Here is a 17,922-nt window from a genome sequence, read left to right as displayed (position 1 = left end):
TCATTAAATGCAATAACATAAGTAAACCACCTAGTTTATTTTTTTTTTTAATTTTTTTTAACGTTTATTTATTTTTGAGACAGAGAGAGACAGAGCATGAACGGGGGAGGGGCAGAGAGAGGGAGACACAGAATCCGAAACAGGCTCCAGGCTCCGAGCCGTCAGCACAGAGCCCGACGCGGGGCTCGAACTCGCGGACCGCGAGATCGTGACCTGAGCCGAAGTCGGCCGCTTAACCGACTGAGCCACCCAGGCGCCCCATAAACCACCTAGTTAAAGCAGGTGGTCAGCAACCATTCGTTACGTTTAATCTTTTAAAAGACTCTTCATGGGGCGCCTGGGTGGCGCAGTCGGTTAAGCGTCCGACTTCAGCCAGGTCACGATCTCGCGGTCCGTGAGTTCGAGCCCCGCGTCAGGCTCTGGGCCGATGGCTCGGAGCCTGGAGCCTGTTTCCGATTCTGTGTCTCCCTCTCTCTCTGCCCCTCCCCCGTTCATGCTCTGTCTCTCTCTGTCCCAAAAATAAATAAAAAAAAAAATAAAAGACTCTTCATAAGTCTTGAGAAGAGTGGGTTCCTGACAAAGACCTTCCCGATGATCTCCACAGTTCAGACCGATGGGAGCAACCAGAAGTCGCATCTGCCTTGACCCCTCTGAAGTCTTCTAATTCAAATCTGAGGCTTTCTCAATCGGTATGCATTTTTTTTTTTTTACATCAGGAGTGTCTCAAACTCGAACCCTTGCACACTGTTGGTGTTCTCGTCTACTACGGGAAATAGTAGGGTGGCTTAAAAAATGAAAAGCAGAATTGCCATGTGACCCAGCAATTCCATTTCTGAGCCTCTGTCCAAAATAATCAAAAGCAGGGTCTCAAAAAGATATTTGTCCTCTCATGTTCATTGCAGGGTTATTTACGAGAGCCAAGGGGCAGAAGCGACCCAAATGTCCATCGCCGGATAACTAAAATGCTGCGTATACGCACAGCCGAATGTGGTAGGAAGGAGACTCTGGCACACCCCACGACAGAGGAATTTTAAGAACACCATGCTAAGCGAAACAAGCCAGCCACAAAAAGACGAACACTGTGCGGCTGCACCGATGCGAGGTTCTGGACTAGGCAAACTCACAGAGACGGCAAGCAGAACGGTTGCCAGGCAATTAAAGGACAGTGCGCGATGCTAGTGCACAATAAGTCATCAACCGACGTGAGATCCCCTTCCTTTCCGTTAATTCCGATGGAGGAGGGAAAACTTGCCTTGCCGCCCGGACGAGTCTACGCTGGTAAGGGATGGAACCAGAGCCAGAGCCAGCCGTCCTGTGTCATGCTCCGTTACGCCCTCGTCTGACCACCTGCATGGAGGGGGAGCCAAGAAGGCTAAGTAGTCCTGGCTCTCTGGGGGGACACATGGGTTGCTAAAAGCGTGAAGATGCCTCTTCCCAAATCCCTGCCCTCCCCAGCCCTGCATCTGGCCTGTGGGTTTAATGAGAAATCCAGGCACTTGGTAAGAGACTGTACAAATACCTTCTAAGGCGCCACTAACTCATTCAGCAGAAAGAGACTCAGAGCTGCCAATGCTTTAGGGAAGATAAGTGAGTGGAAAGAGGTGGTTTTTATAACGTCAGGCGGACAGAAGAATTTTGCCTGGTTGAGTGTGAGCTCCGCCCCTGCAGCAGAGCCGAAAAAGCCAGGATCCGGCCTCCTCAGTCCCTCTCTTCACAATATTTGATTAGGAATTTGGGGGCGGGACCCTGGCCTGGCACAGACCCGCACACTCTCAGTAGACGTTCTGTCTTCTCTCTCTCTCTCTCTCACACGTTCTCCAACCCAAGGAGGCCAGACAGAGGGACGTGGTCACTCTCTGAAAGGTTCAACTGGAGGTAAGTTTAGCCATTTTACTTCAGTTTTTTGGTCCCTTGTGGTTCCATAACGGGAATCAAGGAAAGGGGCTGGCGTGTGGGGAGAGGGGCTGGCAGGGAGGAACAATCCCTCATTCTCCCATCTGGGCCATGACCCCAGGATGCCGAGAGGGGCAAAGGAGGAGGAGAGGGAACATGTTACTCTGTCCTACGGTTTCTTTCTGGTTGTTGGGGGGGGGCGGGGAACTCCATTTCTCAGGCATGAAAAAGTAGAGGACTAGGTATCTAGGGAAGCCAGCACTCATCACCCACCACTCAGCCCTCCAGTCTGTCCTGTAGGCAAGTTGTGGTACCTAAGTGCTGTTATAGGGGAAGGATGGAGGGAGTGTGAGTGTGTGTGTGTGTGTGTGTGTGTGTGTGTGTGTGTGTGTTGCTGGGGGGGAAAGGGAGGGAATAAAGAGAAGAGTTGAGAATTGACCATGTTCAGGGAACTGTGAGGGAGGGTCCAAGCCAGCTGAGGGGATGACTTCTGGTCTGACTTCCTGGATCCTGATAGGAGGGAAAGGCTGTAGAGGCATAAAAGAACAGCACGAACTCCTGAGTCAGCCTCCCACAACTCATGGAGCCCCAATCCCAGAAACTTTCCACCTCACAAATCTCTGCACGCAGGAGGGTCTCCACCATTAGGGTGGGCAGGGGGATTGAAAAGCATACGACCCTGGAGCAACACTGCTAAGAGTCGGAAGAGAGGAGAGGCAGAAGTTTCCAATCCAGCCCTCTTAGCACTCATGGCTCCTAAGGAGAGGCCAACGTGGGTAGGATGCACAGCCCCTGGAAAGCTGGGTCTTGAGGAGGAAGGTGGCTCTTGCCTGCCAAGATGCCCGGTCTGGAAGGAGAAATGGAGACAGAGGCTCACTGTGCCACCTTGGTCCTGCAGCAGCCCAGGGCTGTGCATGGAAAAATGCGCCGTTGGCAGTGGGCCACTCCATCCGTCTTCCCTCCTGGACAGATCCAGGGCCCAGCCAGCGTGCCCAGGCAGTGGGCAGTTGGGCTGGCTTCTCAGAAACACTGTGGGCTCTTTGTCTGAGGCCTGAGGCCGCTTGAGGATGAGCCAGGTGCCTCTCCTCTGCAGCCCAGAGGCTAATGGAATGAAGAGGGCCTAAGGGAATCACTTTCAGGAAACAGAGAGCTCGGGGGCCCGGGAGGAACGGTGGCAGAAGGTGACTAGATTGAGTGCCGCAGTCAGGGTCTTTTCCCATCAGTTCGTTGGATTTGATGCTGACTTTTAGATTCCTTTCTTTCTCCTGTCTACAGTTGCCCGTCCCAGGAGGTCCAACAGCAATGTGAGGGACATATGTGACCCTTCCGGGACCAAGAAAGATTCTAAGGTTCCTCGGAACAAGGGTGACACTCACAGCTCCGGAAGGTTCCCACTGCTTGCAAGGGCTAGCTGGTGCCTTGGCTATAGGTATTCAGAGCAGGGTGCCCAGGCCTGATATGCCAGCCCCTGGTCCCCCCATACCTTCAGCTTCCCTCCCAGCATGCACCAAACCCACCTTTCTCTCCAAGCCTGCCCTGTTCTCATCTCACTAGCGCACGGGCCCAAGGCAACAGGCTGCCTGGCACAGTGGGGGCCTAGTAGGAGGCTGGTAATCCAGGTGGCATCACAGGTAGCTTAGGGTGGGAGAGGGGAGGCCAGAATCCCACTCCAGAGCCACGTTCTCTCGGGTACACTCAAGTGTCTTCAATTACTTTTCCATTTTTCAGTGTTCCTCATTCATTTCTCTGGGCCTCACGTGGCTCTAGCATAATGTCCATGGTGGAGCGTGAGGGGGGGCTAACACTTTACCAGACAGCACAGACCACATCGGGTAGACAGACCCAGACCCCACACACCGGAAGACAAGTGCCATACCTAGAGCCAGGGTCCCCCGTCTGGAGGGGACTGTGGCCGTTGTGTTACATGAAGACCTGTGCCAGCCGGGCTGCGTGTGTAGCCACAAACTGCCCACCGGAGAGTTTTCTCACCCAGCAGACTGTTCCAGACACTGGCGCTTTGGAGGGTAGCCCAAACCTTGCGGTGACTGCAGGGGGGGCCACACCCCTCCCCCAAGACTGGAAACCCGAAACCCCCAGCCTGCCCAAGAGACCAAAAGATCTTCCAGAAGTACTTCAGACCTTCCCCTTGGAGGTCTCAAGCTGCTTCTGGAGGTTTCCCAGAGACATGGAAGGAACCAGAGGGTTTTTTCCTTGGACTCTTGGAAAATACCATATCCCCGAGAAATGCAGACTGAATACGAATTCGCGCCTGAAGAGCACCCACCACCCCCACCCCCACCCCCACAGGGATGATCGCCGTGGGCTCTCCAGCTCCGCCACCAGAACCTTCAGGTGGCTAGTGGCTCCTAAGGACCTGCCCCTAGAAAAAAATGCAGTGCCCCCCCCCCCCCCCATTCAAGTTCCTTCTAATCTTGAAGGCTCTGTTTCTGTGACTCCGTAAAATGGACCCAGCTCCCCCAGGTGGCCACGGCCGAGCCGGACCGCGTGTGCGGAGTCGGCACTGGGGGTGGGGAGGCATGCAGGCAGTGAGAACGGGGCTCCCCGTGAAATCGGCACAGCTCCCAGCCCAAGGCTCCCCGCCCCCCAGCCCCGCCCCGATCCGTCGTCCTGCCTCCCTACTGTCTCACTCATGCCTGCTCGCTCTGTTCTCTCTCCCCTCTTCCAGAGAGACAAAATGCAGTGGGCCTCCTTCCTGCTGCTGGCAGGGCTCTGCTCCCTCTCCCGGGCCCAGTATGACGAAGACCCCCACTGGTGGTTCCACTACCTCCGCAGCCAGCAGTCCACCTACTACGACCCCTATGACCCTTACCCTTACGAGCCCTATGAGCCCTACCCCTATGGGGTGGAGGAAGGTCCAGCCTATGCCTACGGCTCTCCACCCCCTCCAGAGCCCCGCGACTGCCCCCAGGAGTGCGACTGCCCCCCCAACTTCCCCACGGCCATGTACTGCGACAACCGCAACCTCAAGTACCTGCCGTTCGTCCCGTCCCGCATGAAGTACGTCTACTTCCAGAACAACCAGATCTCGTCCGTCCAGGAAGGGGTCTTCGACAACGCCACGGGGCTGCTCTGGATTGCTCTCCATGGCAACCAGATCACCAGCGATAAGGTGGGCAGGAAGATCTTCTCCAAGCTGAGGCACCTGGAGAGGCTGTACATGGACCACAACAATCTGACCCGGATGCCCGGCCCGCTGCCACGATCCCTGAGGGAGCTCCATCTCGACCACAACCAGATCTCCAGGGTCCCCAACAACGCTCTGGAGGGGCTGGAGAACCTCACCGCCTTGTACCTCCAACACAACGAGATCCAGGAGGTGGGCAGCGCGATGAGGGGCCTCCGGTCACTGATCTTGCTGGACCTGAGTTACAACCACCTGCGGAAGGTGCCCGATGGACTGCCCTCAGCCCTCGAGCAACTGTACCTGGAGCACAACAACGTCTATTCCGTCCCTGACAGCTACTTCCGGGGGTCACCCAAGCTGCTCTATGTGCGGCTGTCCCATAACAGTCTCACCAACAACGGCCTGGCCTCGAACACCTTCAACTCCAGCAGCCTCCTTGAGCTTGACCTCTCCTACAACCAGCTGCAGAAGATCCCCCCGGTCAACACCAACCTGGAGAATCTCTACCTCCAAGGCAATAGGATCAATGGTGAGACGCTGACGAAGGGGGGGGTGGGGAGCGGCTGTCTGTTCCGTCAGAACACCCCTGTCCTGGGTGCCAGTAGCCACGCAAAAGACATAGAAGCAGGGGAGACAAAGGCCACGAACGAAGCAGCCTGCAGTCCAAGCTATACCCCCGTACAAGGGGTACAAAATGGCCCCTAGACTACACAGCGGTTCTGGAAAATTCCTTGGGGGCATGGGTTGGCCTGGAGGGAGACTTCCCAGTAGGGGGGAGCTTCCATCTAAGACTGGAGAGAGAGGTGAGCGTGGGCTGGAGGAACGGGACAAAGCCATTCTGGGAAGTGGAGTGCCACAAAGGGACCAGCCACTTAACAGGCCACCTGCAGGGGGCAGCCAGGAAATCTGGGTGTCTGAGAGGAAGGGCTTGCACGTTGAGGGGCAGTGAGGGGTGAGCTTGCAGAGGTCGGGATGAAAGCAGTTCATAGACAGGCGGATCTAAGTGGGGTTTCTAGGGTCCGTCTCGGGAGGAAGGTGGGCTGTTAAGAAACCCTGGAGTTTGCACTTACTTCCTGAGCCAGAAGAGGATGTGCTCTCTGTTTCCACATGCTCTACTCCTGCCTCTATAGTCACTCTTGTGTTTTGGCTGTTTATTTATTTTTTAAGCCTAACAGCTGTTGGACAAGAATGTGCAGCCTCTCAGAGCTGAATGCGGTACTTGTTCTGGTCCCTTCTCCCTGGAGTACAAGGAGCCCCTGGTGGTAGGGCAGAGGTCCCCGGGGGTAACGGGAGCCCTATCACCACAAGGCCCCGGGGTGGTGGGCAAGGACACGGGCCACTTGTTTTCCAAGCACTTCCCAGCGGATGCCTCAAGGAGTCGAAAAGCCTGCCTCTTTGCCTCTCAGGACTAAAATATTCATTTCGGAGAGAATCATCTAGTTGCTTTTCAGCTCCGTCTCAGGATCTTGCGTTCCGAATGTGCTTACGTTACCCGGGGGCCTCTGATGTTTTAATCCCAGCTGGAAGGTACTGAGCCAGCATTTAACCTCCCTTCCTCAGGCAGCAAGGTCCCCCCGTCTCTGGGAAAGGACTCATTAATGACCACTGGCAAAGGGCTCTGAAGCGGAGCCTGCTGTGAGCACATGGCACCATCAAAGCACTGACGAGGACGGAGCCTTCAAATCCTCCCTCCCGTCCTTTCTCTCGCTGTGCTCAGGGAACAGATCAGTCATTTGGCAAGACGTCCGCGCGCTGCACAGCCCTCTGAGCGAGACAGGCACCTGGCCCCAGAGGCCGACAGTGGGGCGGGCAAGGTGAGAGGTGTCTGATCCTCTGGTTTGAAGGGCAAGACACCATCACGGGCTCCCAAACTGTTTTATTATGTAAAGTCTTTCTTTGGGGGGACGTCTTCTCCTCCCCAAGTGGGGCAGTCCTCGGAGACATCTCTGAGATGTCGCATGCCGCAAAGGGTCTGCCATTTACTCATGGCTGTCCGTCATCCCACCCAGAAGTCACCTGCCACCCTACTCCACATCCAGGAGGATTGTCACACCAGAACTGTCACATTACGTGCTGTGTTTGACCCTGAAATTGTGACAGCAAAGAGCAGCTGTCACGGGAGGGAACCCATTAGCTATTGCCTGACTATATATAGTCAGAAAAAGCTGGGGAGGGCAGGGCTCTATCACAACATCCTGCCGCCCTCCGCCTTCGTGCGGAGCACACCTGCCACTCAAATACAGAGTGGTCCGCCCCTTCCAGAAGCTCCGCAGAAGATAGAATCACTTCCCTTAAGTGTCCCAAGGCTTTGCCAGAAAGTTCTCCATTAAGCCAAACAACCTATAGATGTTCAGTGTCTCCCCCAAATCCCTTCTCCTGTCATTTTTTTAATGTTTATTTTTGAGAGGGGGGGGGAGAGAGAGAGAGACAGAGACAGAGGGTAAGTGGGGGAGGGGCAGAGAGCGAGAGGGAGACAGAATTCAAAGCAGGCTCCAAGCTCTGAGCTGCCAGCACAGATACTGATTCGGGGCTTGACTGCATGAACCGTGAGATCGTGACCTGACCCAATGTCGGATGTTCAACCGACTCAGCCACCCAGGCGCCCCTCCCCTTCCCCCCCCCCCCCCCCCCGCTTCTCGTGTAATTTAAGCCAAATTCCCTTATCTAGTTATCATTTGGTCTCTCTTCCAGTCTCCTTTTAAGGCAAAATAACACCAAATCCTGCATTTAATTTTTCTTAGTGAATTAATACATGTGAAGTGCTTGTCCAGGGCCTGGCACGTAACCGAGAGGCAACACACAGGAACTGTTCCTACCTTTTTCCTCTCGTTGCCACTTTGAAGTTGACAGGCAGAGTTTTTGTTTCGTTTTATTTGAAAAAAAAAAAAACGTATTTATTTATTTTGAGAGAGAGAGAGAGCACACACAAGCCACAGAGGGGCAGAGACAGAAGGAAAGAGGTGAGAACCCCAAGCAGGCTCCGCACTGTCAGCGTGGAGAGCCCGAGGTGGCGCTCGAACCCACAAACCATGAGATCGTGACCTGAGCTGAAATCAAGAGTCAGAGGCTTAACCGACTGAGCCCCCGCCCCGGGCGACTCCGTTTGTTTCACTTTTTGCATTGCGAAGATGGGGACACAGAGGTCTTTTCAGAGAAGGAGTAGCCATCTCTTGGGGTCACCCAGATGACGTAGTGGTCACCCTGAGCGCCGGCCTTCAGCATCCAAGGACCTAGAGTCGGGTGTCTCTGGCTGAGAATGTGAGGAGTGTCTCTCAGATTCAGACCACCAGCAGGAAGGCCCAGTCCCCCCAGCTGGGGCCCCTCTCCCAGGGCCAACGCGCCACCTGGTGGGGGGTGGTGAAGGTGGGGTGGAAGCCACCCTCTGGGGGAGGAGCTAAAAGAAGGGCAGGAACTAAAGGGTGTGCAGGGGAATCAGGCCAGTCCCCTCCCTCCCCTTCCCTCCTCCATTAGCAACCCCCTCAGTTTTTCCAGCCTGGCAACCGCCAGGGAACACAGCTCGGAATGTTATTCGGGAGCTGTGGGATCTGTGGAGCTGGGCGGGTACCCCAGGAGGAATTTGGAAAGACTTATGTCAGTATTTAATCTGGCCTGGAAAATGTCCTCCAGAGTGTCCCGGCAGAAGCCCTGTCCTATTCCTGAGCTTGGGGAAGACAAACGGGGGGGCACAGGGCGTCCGCTGCGTGGACAGAATCGATGCTCATGGTGTGCCTGGAAGCCCCTAAGTAACCCCCTGTTTTTTTTTTTTTATTATTTTTAAAAGAATTTTTTAGTGTTTATTTATTTTTGAGAGAGACAGAGACAGGATGCGAGTGGGTTAGGGGCAGAGAGAGAGGGAGACACAAAAGTTGAAGCAGGCTCCAGGCTCTGAGCTGTCAGCGCAGAGCCTGACATGGGGCTCGAACTCACGAGCTGTGAGATCATGACCTGAGCGGAAGTCGGACGCTCAACCGACTGAGCCACCCAGGCGCCCCAGTATCCCCCCTATGTATACACATGCTCAGGGAGCCGGGGTTTTAGCAGATGGTCGGAGGGCCCGAGGCTGGGGTAGAGACCCCATCTAGTGCAGTGGAGTTGGAAGTGATCTATAAGCCGACCCACCTGACTTCCCCGCAGCCCACCCCACTCTACCCTTCTGTGTGGCCACCACAGATGCAGCCCCTGGCCGAGGCTCTGCCCCCAACCTGCCCCCTCAGAGGCCATGTAATCTACTTCCCGGGACCGGAATGGAGACATCCAAAAGCATCCAAAAGATCTCCATCATCCCCGCGCTCCCTCCCCACCCCGCGCCACGGAATGCTGTCCATAGAAGGACACTTCCTATCCTCCCCCCTCCTTCTAGTCCAGAGCTCCATTATTCTTCGGGGATGGATTTCCTGTCTTATATTTGCTGAACAAGTTAATGGGCTGCAGCCTCACCCCATCTCCTCTTGGTCAGTTCTTAAGAGAGACTGGAAACAACTGTTCGCGCTCATTGAAAAACACTTTGCTCACCAGCCTATTTAAGCTCCCCACGCTGTCTTCCCTGCAACCTTCCCTTTCCTACCCGTGATCTCACCCTCCCTGAGGCCCTCCACGGTCGCCCCCAGGAAGAGAGTCAGAAAAGCCTCCTCCCAGCTCCTCCAGCCGCCCCACGAGCTGAGGAATGCCTCTGGCAGAAGCAAAAGCAGGCCCTGGGTCCCAATGTCACAGCCCTTGAGATAGATCCTACTGGGATCCGACAGGCGACTTCACCAGGACCCCCTGCGACAGGAGCCGCCTCCAGAGGCCCTCAGACAACACGCTGCCACCAGTGGAGGCTCCAGCAGCTCTTTGTGGTGACTTTGCCACCCCTGCTGGAGATTCAGTCGAGTTCCTGACTTTCTCCCTTTAAGATCCTAACTCAGTAGACTTGAACAGAGGTAGTTGATTTGTCCAAAAGGACAACCAGAGGCAAAACAGATGGATTTATGTTAAAACCAAAGAGAACTATTGTATCTGTTAAGATTGTGTGGGGATTTTTTTTTGGGGGGGGAGGATATCTTCAAAACAGGGGGACTTCTTTTGAGATTAAAAGAAGGGGCGGGGGTGAGCCATATATTAAATGCAGGAGGCAAGGGAATTGTTTATTTGACTTTTAAGGTCCATGGCAGCCGTATTCGTCTATGGATTTCCGCCTTCCTAGACCTCAGGGCCTTGCTCATCATTCCTTTGGCAGTCCCGGGAAGGAAGAGGTGCACCCCCTCAAAGCTCCGGCACGCGAAGACAGTTGTCTCCCTGCCCGGGCTTTCTCTCTTTAATTTCCTGCCACTCTATCTGCAAAGTGTCAGGAGATGTTCCAGATTTAGGTCCCTCCATTTCCCCAGTCTTCCTTCTCAGCAATTCAGGAAAGCCGTCCATCTCCAAAGGCAATCAAGTCCTTCAAAACCGCTAAAGCCGATCTCTGACTACCTTCTGGTTCCCCCTGCCGCTTACAGGCGGGAAAAGATCGCGTCCTCGCTGGAAGGACACTCCAGGACGTTCCGGGGTCTGCAAAGTGATGCGAGGATCAGGGGTGGTTGGGAAGCGGAGTGACAGACACAGGCGGAGACCCCCACTCTGGCCCCGGCGCTGCCCCCTAGCGGTCCCAGTCGGTATGACTTCGATCGCGGAAGACGCTGCCCCACCCAGCCAAGTCCCATCCTCCCCTCGGAAGGATTGCAGCAGCTTCACCGGGGCCGACCCGCTTCCCTGTGGATCCGGGTCCCTGATCCCGGCTTCTCCCGCCTCCCCCCCCCCCCCGCCCCTCTTGTCCCCGCAGAGTTCTCCATCAGCAGCTTCTGCACCGTGGTGGACGTCATGAACTTCTCCAAGCTGCAGGTGCTTCGCCTGGACGGAAACGAGATCAAGCGCAGCGCGATGCCCGTGGACGCGCCCCTCTGCCTGCGCCTTGCCAGCCTCATCGAGATCTGAGTGGCCCTTGCACGGGGCACGGGGCCGAAGCCCCCCGCGCCCCACTGCATTTGGCTTGATGATTTGGTTTGGCTTTTGCTGGAAGGTCTGGGACAGACCATGTGACAGAACTCCATGGGCTCCCTCTGTAGTCTTCTTCCCTGTAGGCAGGGTCAGGTGGGATCAGGGGACAGGCAGCCTTTTACTGAGGGACACGGCCGCAGCTCTCTTTTCCAGGACAGATGTGGTGGCAGAGGAAGTAATCCGTGGAAGTCCCAACCCCAGAAACCTCACTATTCTAAGTTCTTCCCAATGATCTGGTGTCATGAACTCTAAAAGTCACTCGGGCAATGGCACATAGCGTGCTTTCCCCACAATCCCTGGCTCTCTCTGTGAGCAACGCCTGACCACTCTCCTGCCTGCCAGGCTGACCGTGTGGTTACTCCGGGCTCCCACTCCGTGCTCCTCGGAATATACCTCTTTGCCCAACTGCCTCCTCCCTCGTCCTCCTCACCCACTCAGCCTTGCTCCACAGACTCCTGTTCTGTGCCTTAGGCAGAGGCATGCGAGCCCAAGGTGTGCGGGCATCTGCCTGGTGGCCTATGCAGAGAACTCACACTAGTGTCTGGAGGTGGAAGGAAACTGGGAGTCACCTCTACACCGTCCCTAACTCCGCTCCTTGAAAGCCACCAGATTGGAGGTCACCAGCATGATGACAATATTCAGGGACTGATGCGGGAGGAGACAAGCAACCTTAGGCTTTGATAAATGGGTGGGGCTATATTTTAGCAGCTGGGCAGTTCTTTGAAGGTGGATCAGACTTCCGAACAGGAAAGGACAGCCTTTGCTTACATCGGCATCCATAATGGGGGCAAACGTCCCGAATCGGCCGAACTAAGGAAGCAGCCCCCTGGGGTTTCGCCCTTGCCCAGAACCCTCTATATTCCCAGCAGCTCCCAACTTGGGTCTTCGTCCTCAAAGGCATATGGTTCTCAAAGCACGAGAAAGGTAGTTTCTCCCTCCCTTGTCCAGGCAGAAAGGTCTACACCCTGATGGGAGAAACAGAGTCCAGGCAGCCCTGAACTTGCCTGGCTAGCCCACAGGTGGAGGCTGTGGTTCAGCTGTACGCATTGATTTGTCCTGAGACCACAGCTCGTAGTGGAAGCTCTGGCTGGAGATGCTCGTTGGGTCTGTGAAGCCCGGGCCAGGCAGCCAAATCTGGCTTGTGCTGAGGATGAAACCCTCTGCTGTCACATCTCTGAGCTACACCCTCATTCCTGAAGATGGCTGTTGCTTTATAGCTTGGCTGGAGAGCAATTCATTCTCCCCATGTCTGAAAGGTGATGTTGCCTGGGGCCGAACCGGCCTATTCCTTTGGGCGCCATTGGGATGGAGTGGCCGGGGGCAGGGGCTGACCTGAGAAGAGCTAGTCCTAGCCTGGCCCCTGTCCAGATGCCATTACATCCCTGATACTGTGTGTGCTTTGAAGCAGCTTCCCTGAGAAGTGAAGGGGAGGAGCCCTGGATTCTGTTCTTGGCTCCAGACTCCAAAATCCACAAAAGCCAAACCAGCTCATTTCAACAAAGGAGCTCTGATGTGAGGGGGCAAGGCTGCCCCTGCCCCCAGGCCCTTCAGAAAGCGTCTGCATGTGAACACCATCATGCCTCTATAAAGGATCCTTATTACAGGAAACGCATGAGTGGTGGTTAACCTGACCAATAAAGTTATTTTATGATTGCATCTGCCGGAATGGAGTCATTTAAGGCACACACACAGAAGGGTTACTTTAAGGGAACCTGCGGGGTCACATAGGCCTTGGACTGGAAGAGCCCACTGTCCCCTCTATTCTGCTTCCACAGATGTAGCGAAGGGGTTAAAAAAAAAAAAAAAGTCACCTGTAAAAAATTTCTCGTTAGCAAACTTGGTGTTCTGGAAGTTCTTCTTTGAGTCGAACTTCAACCCCGCTAGCTACCCGTTTCCTTCCATTTGGTCCCCAAGAGAGAAAGAACACCTGGGTTTGTTTTCAGTCATCCTTGTTAACATTTTTTCTTGCTTTCACCATCTTCCCTCCTTGCTGGGGGATTAATTCTGGGTCTGGCGGATCCTGAGTGTAGTTGTCTTGGCTGCTGCCGCCCTCTAGTGGCAACTTCCGGAACTGAGGGTACTCAAACCCGCACAGCCCAGTTGGTCCTGGAAGAGGAAAATAAACCTTCGGCCGCCAGATGCTTAGCAGATGTTACATAAGTAAGGACGGCGAACTAGCCTGGCGCTTTGGGGACAACCCACTGTTTTATAATAGGGAAATAACCGCAACTGATATCTCTTGAGCTGAATATGTTACTCACCGTACATGCTCATTAATCTATTCTGTGAAATTCTATGCCAAGACTGTTTCAAATGTCACACCTCCACTTACGCCAGAGTAAACGAACTTGATTAGTCGTCTCTGAAGTAGGAGTTAGGCAGGAATGGGAGGGTGGGAAAGATCGGGAGCAAATCCTAACGTCAACCACAGGCCTCTCTCCAGGAGCAGCAAGTTGGGCACACCTGCCTTAGTGCCAGACAGATATGCCGTGTGAAACAGACACATGGCCAGAGATCCAGCCAAGCTACAAGGAAGAATCTTCTGCCTCTCTGTTTTGCTTCCTAAGCAGGCTCCGTGAACATCCCACCCAAGACAGAGCAGGGGGAAGAATCAGGAGCCAGGCCCTGCCCTGCTGCAAGTTGCCCCTGGTTTCTAAATCCAGCACTTCTCAAGAGGGTGGCAAGAGGGGGCAATCCATCAGGCTCATGTGGCTTTCCTTTGGGTTGGTACCATTTGGTGGGTACTTATTATGTGCTCAGTTCTTTACTTACGTTACCTCATTAGCATTCCTAACCATTCTGTGCCATAGGTGCTATTATTTTTGCTATTTTACAGCTGGGGACACTGAGGCACCCAGAAGCTGAGCTCAACCCCAGAAGGAAGTATGGAGGCCGGGATCTGATCTTTGGCCCGTCAGTTTTGCTATACTGTTTCTACTGTGGTGGACCTGACGTCTCCATGTCTCTGGTGTAAGCAGGTCTGCTAGGAACGCAGAGGGCCCTTGGTGGTCGACAGGGTGCCATAGACGGAGGAAAGCCATCTGACTTGAGTTTTTTACTTACCTAAATCCATTCTGCTAGATTTCAACGTCCCTTTATGGCTTTTCCAATTAAAATGTACGCTTCATCAGTAAATGAGTATCCCTGGGCAGGCACCAGAGGGTACAAAAGCAGGCAGCCCCTGCCTCGGGGTCTTTACCCTCTAATTCGATGATCAACATGGCACACAAAAAAATTGCAGGGGGACTATGTAGTTACAAACTGAGGAAGGGCTGTGAAGGGCATGAGCACAGGTTTAAATGGAGATTATCAAGGAGGCTGACCCAGACTGGCAGTTCAGGGCCAGATCGTAGACACGGAGGGAGAGCGCGGTTATCTAGATGACGAGGTGGGAGAGGCCGTGCAGCGGAGGTAACAGCAGGTGCCAACTTCCTAAGCGGGAGGAAGCTTCTGAGTCACTGAAACACGGCGAAGGTGGCTGGAGCAGAGAACGAGGGCGAGGGTTTCAAGCGACAGGGATATAAGGGCGGGAGCAAAATCATCCGCTGCCTCTATTCTCTTATTTCACCCCCCAAGTACTGTACCAGGAAGCTTATCCACAACCCCAAACCCCCTAAGGTCCTGCCTTATATTCCGTCTCGCAGTTCCGACTTCCAGCCACTAGTGGGCAGCATCTCACTTTGCACTGTCAGAGCATTTTCTAAAACCTTTAAAGGTTTAGTCCGCTCCACTTTCTGGCCACCTGCTCTGATCCACCAGCCCTCTTGGACACTGACGAAAAATCAAGGCACAGAAGGCACTGTGTAACCAACAAGTCTCGACCTTCGTGTACTGTGGACCCCTTTGGCAGGCTGGTGAAGCTATGGACCTCTTCCTTAAAGACATAAAATAGGTAGGGTTCCAAAGGAAACCAGTTGCATTTTTAAATACAGTTATGAAAGTGTAAAATATGTACGTTTTTACATAGCATGTATGTTTGTTTTCAATGTGGCAAATGACAGGATCCAGCAATAAGTCTAATCACGGTCATAGGGAAGGACTAATGGGCACAAATAGCATTGTGAAGTATTTTCAATAATTATAATATGATATAAAAATTTCTGTGATTTCAGTTGACGACGGAACCTCAGGTACCATAAATACTGTAGTGGTTTTTTACCTTTGTAATTGGAGAGAATGCTAAATTTCAGTTACCTGTGTGAAAAATCAAGATACAACCCCAATGTTTCTAGCAGCACTCTCAACAATAGCCAAATTATGGAAAGAGCCTAAATGTCCATCCACTGATGAATGGATAAAGAAATTGTGGTTTATATACACAATGGAGTGCTACGTGGCCATGAGAAAGAATGAAATCTGGCCCTTTGTAGCAACGTGGATGGAACTGGAGAGTGTGATGCTAAGTGAAATAAGCCATACAGAGAAAGACAGATACCATATGGTTTCACTCTTCTGTGGATCCTGAGAAACTTAACAGAAACCCATGGGGGAGGGGAAGGGGAAAAAAAAAAAGAGGTTAGAGTGGGAGAGAGCCAAAGCATAAGAGACTGTTAAAAACTGAGAACAAACTGAGGGTTGATGGGGGGTGGGAGGGAGGGGAGGGTGGGGGATGGGTACTGAGGAGGGCACCTTTTGGGATGAGCACTGGGTGTTGTATGGAAACCAGTTTCACAATAAACTTCATATATTGAAAAAATAAATAAATAAAAATAAAAAATAAAAAAAACATTCACCACGAAAAAAAAAAAATCAAGATACAGTATTTTCTCATCCAAGATCCCAGACTAAGTTAAGCCATGGAAAGAGGCAAAAAGGTGGATGATAGAAGAAACACAAGAAAAGAAGGCAAATCGTGGTCTTTTCTCTCCAGGAGGACGGCTCCATCACTTGACAAATGTTTATTGTATGCAAAACATACAGCAAAAGTGAGTAGTTAGTGTATTCCGTATATAAAACTAGAGTATAAAGCTCTCCTGGTACTTGCTGTGGAGTTTGGTGAAGATAGTAATAACTGACCTGTGTTTCACCTTAGCCATTTTTTTAAAATTTTGCTTAACATTTTTGTTTATTTTTGAGAGGGAGACAGAACATGAGCTGGGGAGGGGCAGAGAGAGAGAGGGAGGCACAGAATCCGAAGCAGGCTCCAGGCTCCGAGCTGTCAGCACAGAGCCGGACGTGGGGCTCGAACTCATGAGCGGTGAGATCATGACCTGAGCTGAAGGACGCTTAACCAGCTGAGCCACCCAGGTGCCCCTGCCTTGGCCATTTAAAACACAGCTAATTTGACAACGCTTGAAGCAGTTGGCTGTAAGTGCTGAATGAGGTATATGGACAAAATGTCTCTTCATTAAAAAAAAAAAAAAAAAAAAGAGGAGGAAATGATGAGGGCTGAGTGGCCAGGAAAGCCGGGGGAGGAGCCCCAAACACCCTCTCCCCCCAGGGGGGCTGGAAGCTCTCCTTTCTTCACCAGCCCCGCCACCCCCTGCACGAGCAGTCTGCTGGAGGGTCCACAGCTGAAAGTGCGTCATCAGGGGATTCGGCGTCTTGGGTAGAGCTTCTCAGACTCTCCCAGAAAGTCCTCTGCCTCAAACAGACAAATGGAAGCCGGCAGACACGGCTCCCACCACTGGCTGAGCCTCGGGGTGCCCCGGGCCACCACGTGGTGCCCAAAGAAAGCAAACGCACTGATCGATCCCGTGGCAGCCTGAGTTTCCAGGGAAGCAATCCTTCCTGGAAACTAGACAACCCCCTGGGGGACAGGCCACGGGTGGTTTGAGAAGGACTGACACGGGAGACTGAAGGTGGGTCCTTCCTTGGTTGCCTGTGGCCCCACGTGGCCCAGAAAGGCTGAAATGGACAAAAGGACCCCAGTCATGCTGGGGTCAGGCAGGAAGTGCGGATGCTAACGTTAATGAGCAGGCCCACCTGTGTGTTCGGTGAAGAAACACCGAGAAAAGAAGGAGAAAGAATAGAATTACACTTGACCCGGTTGTGGAAATAATAACAGGAAACGGGCCGGACTCCCAGGAGGAGGTAAGAGGACCTACCTACCTGAGCAAAAGCATCAGAAAGCAGGTGGGGTTAGTGTCGATCGCTCTTAGAAAGCCCACCAGCAGGAAACACTCTAGTCCAATAGTCCCCACACCTCCTCCACTTGTGTCCTACAGGGCCGTCGGGCTGGGACAGTAACAGATGCCCGCCAGGCTTTGTCAGGCAGTTCTGGGGCAGACCCGAGTCAGATACGAGGGCCAACAAGGGCAGTTTGTATAGGAAGGTGTGAGGAAAGCGATCCCAAGGAAGGAGCCACAAAACCCAAGTCCCAAAACAGAACGAGCTTTATGCGGTCAGGGTGACAGGGACACCAGCAGCCCAGGAGTAAAAGTGACTCAGGAAGACAGGGAGGTGACACGGTGGCAAATGGGAGAGGGCTCAGCACAGCCCTGGTGGCTTCAGCCTGGTTTCAGGGTGTCAGGGGGTGTTTCCTGGCCCAGCCTCACACGCGGAGGCTCTCGGCCTACAGACACCTTGGGCATATGAGAAAGCAATCCTCACTGACTTCAAGGATCACATTTTCTGAACCCAAAACTAACACATTCCACTAAATATGTATGTCTTTGTGGGACCATAAAACAGGATATTTTAGAACATTTGTGTCCAGGGAAGTTTAAGGCATGCAATCAACAAGAACCACCTAAGGGTCAGATCCTAAGACAGACTGCCTGACGGCCTGGGTGTCTCAGTCCCAATTCTTAGCTTGCGCCCGAGAGCAATTGAATTGAGCTGAGTTAAGCAGGAAGGGAACTCATTTATTCACGTGTTCGCTTGCTTGCTTGTCTGTTTAAAGAGGGTGGCACATCAGGTTGCTGATAGAC

At 53.2% G+C, this 17,922-nt stretch overlaps 1 protein-coding gene across 1 annotated transcript; it reads left to right on the top strand.

The window, feature by feature from the left end:
* The first annotated feature begins 1,742 nt into the window (after positions 1-1,742).
* On the top strand, positions 1,743-12,706 carry FMOD (fibromodulin). The gene is made up of 3 exons (XM_058700479.1): positions 1,743-1,875; positions 4,580-5,567; positions 10,836-12,706. The coding sequence occupies exons 2-3, from the start codon at positions 4,589-4,591 to the stop codon at positions 10,985-10,987; spliced, it is 1,131 nt and encodes a 376-aa protein (XP_058556462.1). The 5' UTR covers positions 1,743-1,875; positions 4,580-4,588; the 3' UTR covers positions 10,988-12,706.
* Positions 12,707-17,922: the final 5,216 nt, after the last annotated feature.

Source organism: Neofelis nebulosa, chromosome 15 (assembly GCF_028018385.1).
Source record: "Neofelis nebulosa isolate mNeoNeb1 chromosome 15, mNeoNeb1.pri, whole genome shotgun sequence".
NCBI lineage: Eukaryota > Metazoa > Chordata > Mammalia > Carnivora > Felidae > Neofelis > Neofelis nebulosa.
This window is presented reverse-complemented; position numbering and strand designations above follow the sequence as displayed.